The sequence below is a fragment of the Nerophis ophidion genome, linkage group LG24, assembly GCF_033978795.1.
Source record: "Nerophis ophidion isolate RoL-2023_Sa linkage group LG24, RoL_Noph_v1.0, whole genome shotgun sequence".
In the NCBI taxonomy this organism is placed as follows: Eukaryota; Metazoa; Chordata; class Actinopteri; order Syngnathiformes; family Syngnathidae; genus Nerophis; species Nerophis ophidion.
The window spans coordinates 16,699,285-16,703,102 of record NC_084634.1 but is presented as its reverse complement, the minus strand read 5'-3'; the positions used below and the strand labels follow the sequence as shown (position 1 = coordinate 16,703,102).

At 30.9% G+C, this 3,818-nt stretch overlaps 1 protein-coding gene across 2 annotated transcripts in view; it reads right to left on the bottom strand.

The window, feature by feature from the left end:
- Positions 1-487, bottom strand: part of riox1 (ribosomal oxygenase 1) — a 16,333-nt gene extending 15,846 nt beyond the window's left edge. For both annotated transcript variants that reach the window (XM_061886242.1, XM_061886243.1), the window contains exon 1: positions 337-487. In XM_061886242.1, the coding sequence (XP_061742226.1) occupies positions 337-423 (87 nt within the window). In that variant the 5' untranslated portion in view covers positions 424-487. The remainder of the gene's footprint in view (positions 1-336) is intronic.
- Positions 488-3,818: the final 3,331 nt, after the last annotated feature.

The following is a 3,818-nucleotide window of genomic DNA, read 5'->3' as shown; positions in this document are numbered from 1 at the left end:
TTATTTTAAATCTAAATCGTAGCCTGATTGTAACCATTATCCATCCATCCATTTCTACCGCTTTTCCATCATTATTATTATTATTCTCACTCTGCAGTATATAACGGTAGGATGCCACTAGCTACTACACTATGGATGTATTAGATTAGGATGCATTCGTAAAATAATATTAGTAAAATAAAAAAAATAATTGTCCATGCTAGTCATTAATATGCAAAGCCCAACATGCTAGGCACAGTTAGCAGAGTGTAGTATATGAGCTACGAACACAAAATTACAAATAAATCTTTAGACAAATGTATATTAGATGTCTTCATGTATTTATTTGAATTTTACCTGCAATGGACGCTTCTTAGCGGGGGGCGGCAGTTTGTCCGGTAGTGTTTGGTACAAGGCAAAAGCCGACATGTGTTTCCTCTCCATTTTTTTTCTGCTGTGACGTCATCAACCTACACCACCGTCTTCTTTGGGAACTGTTATGTATAACTGCGCACGGCAAGAATCGTTAGCGCCCTCTCACGTACGAAGTGAAGAACTACAGGTTTGTTCACACTTGTACACACTGTGGAAATGCAAGACACAAATGGCAGAGTAAAAAAACAAATAACATTTTAAGCTGTTCTAATTATATATATATATATATATATATATATATATATATATATATACAAACATATATATATATTTATTTATTTATATATTCATATATAAATATACACAGATATATATACACATATATGTCTATATATGTGTATATATATATATATATATATATACATGTTAATATATGTATATATAATGATACATAAATGATAAATGGGTTGTACTTGTGTAGCGCTTTTCTACCTTCAAGGTACTCAAAGCGCTTTGACACTACTTCCACACTCACCCATTCACACACACATTCACACACTGATGGAGGGAGCTGCCCTGCAAGGCGCTAACCAGCACTCATCAGGAGCAAGGGTGAAGTGTCTTGCTCAGGACACAACGGACGTGACGAGCTTGGTACTAGGTGGAGATTGAACCAGGGACCCTCGGGTTGCACACGGCCACTCTCCCTAAAATCGATATTTTCCTGTTGAACACACAAACAATATATATTCACAAATAAACATAACAAATTAAGGTACTTTTAAAACATTTTAATATTTTCATATATTCACATCAAACAAATGTCAAAAAAATAAAGTAAGAAACAATATAAATCGGCTAAAAATAAGTAAGTACATAAAAAATGGGCCAATCTAAAATGTCTGAAATTTCTCCAATAAAAAGAAAGTTTCATTTGTTATTTTAATAATAATTTCAAAACATTAATCCAATGTGGGGATTCGGGTTTCACATTAAGAAATCTCTCGCTCATTTTCCAAAAAAGGCTTGTTTAATAAATGTCCCAAATGTAATCTCGTCTATTATAAACGGGGACATCTCCACACCTTTGTCTTTTCAGCCGACATCCCAAAATAAATGTACAATATCACATTCCAAAAATAAATGAGTCACATTTTCTGTAGCAAAGTGGATATAACAGTAGTCAATTATAATGTTGACGTTTTTTTGTTTTTTTTAAATCACCAGTAGAATATATTCCAACAACAATTTAAAATTGTATTTCTTTACCTTTAGGAAATTCTGGATATGTCATATAAATCGTCTTTGTTTTCCCTAAAACTGAAAAAAATATATTATAATTTTGTTTAAGGTTTTGGTTGCAAACTTTCCATGTTTTTTTTTTGTTGTTTTTTTTTTTAATAGAACACAAATAATAATAATGACAACAAACCAAAGCTGTTTCAATACAATTCAGATTTTCACTAGGATGAGCAAACAACATATTTCTACAAACAAAACCTGTTAAAGAAATTTAAGTAAGAGACAGCACAAAGATAAAAAAAAAACCTAAAAAAAAAAACAACAACTTATAAATTTGTCCGATAAAGACAATAATTAAAATTGAATGTATGTATGTAAATGTATACCATATACATGTACATATAAAAAATTTTATATATGTATTATACACACACACACATACACACACACACACACACACACACACACACACACATATATATACTGTATATATATATGTATATATATATACAGTATATATATATATATATATATATATATATATATATATATATATGTATACTATATATATACTGTATATATATATATACTATATATATACTGTATATATATATAGTATATATATACTATATATATACTGTATATATATATATATACATACACAGTATATATATATACTATATACATACTGTATATATATATACATACACAGTATATATACTATATATATACTATATATATATATATATATATATATATATATATATATATATATATATACATATATATATCCATCCATCCATCCATCCATCATCTTCCGCTTATCCGAGGTCGGGTCGCGGGGGCAGCAGCCTAAGCAGGGAAGCCCAGACTTCCCTATCTCCAGCCACTTCGTCTAGCTCTTCCCGGGGGATCCCGAGGCGTTTCCAGGCCAGCCGGAAGACATAGTCTTCCCAACGTGTCCTGGGTCTTCCCCGTGGCCTCCTACCAGCTGGACGTGCCCTAAACACATCCCTAGGGAGGCGTCCCTAGGGATATATATATATATCTATATATATATATATATATATATATATATATATATATATATATATATGTATATATATATATATATATATATATATATATATATATATATATATATGTATATATATATATGTATATATATATATAAATCAATCAATCAATCAATGTTTACTTATATAGCCCTAAATCACTAGTGTCTCAAAGGGCTGCACAAATATATATATATATATATACGTGTGTGTGTGTGTGTGTGTGTGTGTGTGTGTGTGTGTGTGTGTGTGTGTGTGTGTGTGTGTGTGTGTGTGTGTGTGTGTGTAAATTGGGGTTGTGAGTCTTTGGGAGCGGGTAACGATTTAATTTAGAAAATTAAAATGTATACTTTTTTTTAAAAAACATTGTGTGCCAGTTCTATGATTAAATACATTCCTCCATAAAATAGATAAACAGTTCTGACAAATTTCTATATTACTTAAAAGAAAAATGGTTTTGTTTAATTAAATTCTATCCAAACTTTTAATAAAGTGGCTGGACAGGACAGATGTTTTCATCAATTAAGAATCCTTTAAAATAAGAATCACAATTCAATTTTTTCAGGGTTTTTTTGTGGGCAAACTGATGTACATATTGTCAAAATAAGAGAACAAACAACAAAGTGAATATACTAATATCATTTTAAATTGTTGTATTTATCATGTGCATATATAAATAGATTTTTATTTTTTTCAAACTGGACAAAAATTACCTTAGACAACCTCTCTTATTTGACCAATAATGCACTTTGGAGCCCAGTGTAGACTATAAATGTCCATCTCAGTGTTCATTCTGACAGCAGTTTTTACATTTAGTTGCAGTCAAAGTCTTTTGACAAAAATAAGTATTTCAGGTTTAGTGATGTCCTCCTAATCCACTTAGTTTTTAGTCTGGCTTTTGTCAAATTCCTCAACATTGAGTCAATTCCGTCCACTAAAATATTAAGAATAAAAGATAAAATATCTTTGAAGTCGTCTTTGAAACCATTTTGACGAAGGTTGTTGTCGAGCATCTCAAAAACTCAATCACGACAAGACCTGGAAAATCGGTCGTCGACTCAAACTCAGACCAAATGAACCAAATGAACACTGTTGGGGTCTTCCTTCCGGGACTAAAAACAGGATCAACATTGCCAAGCCGAGCACAACATGACGTAGACCAAACGC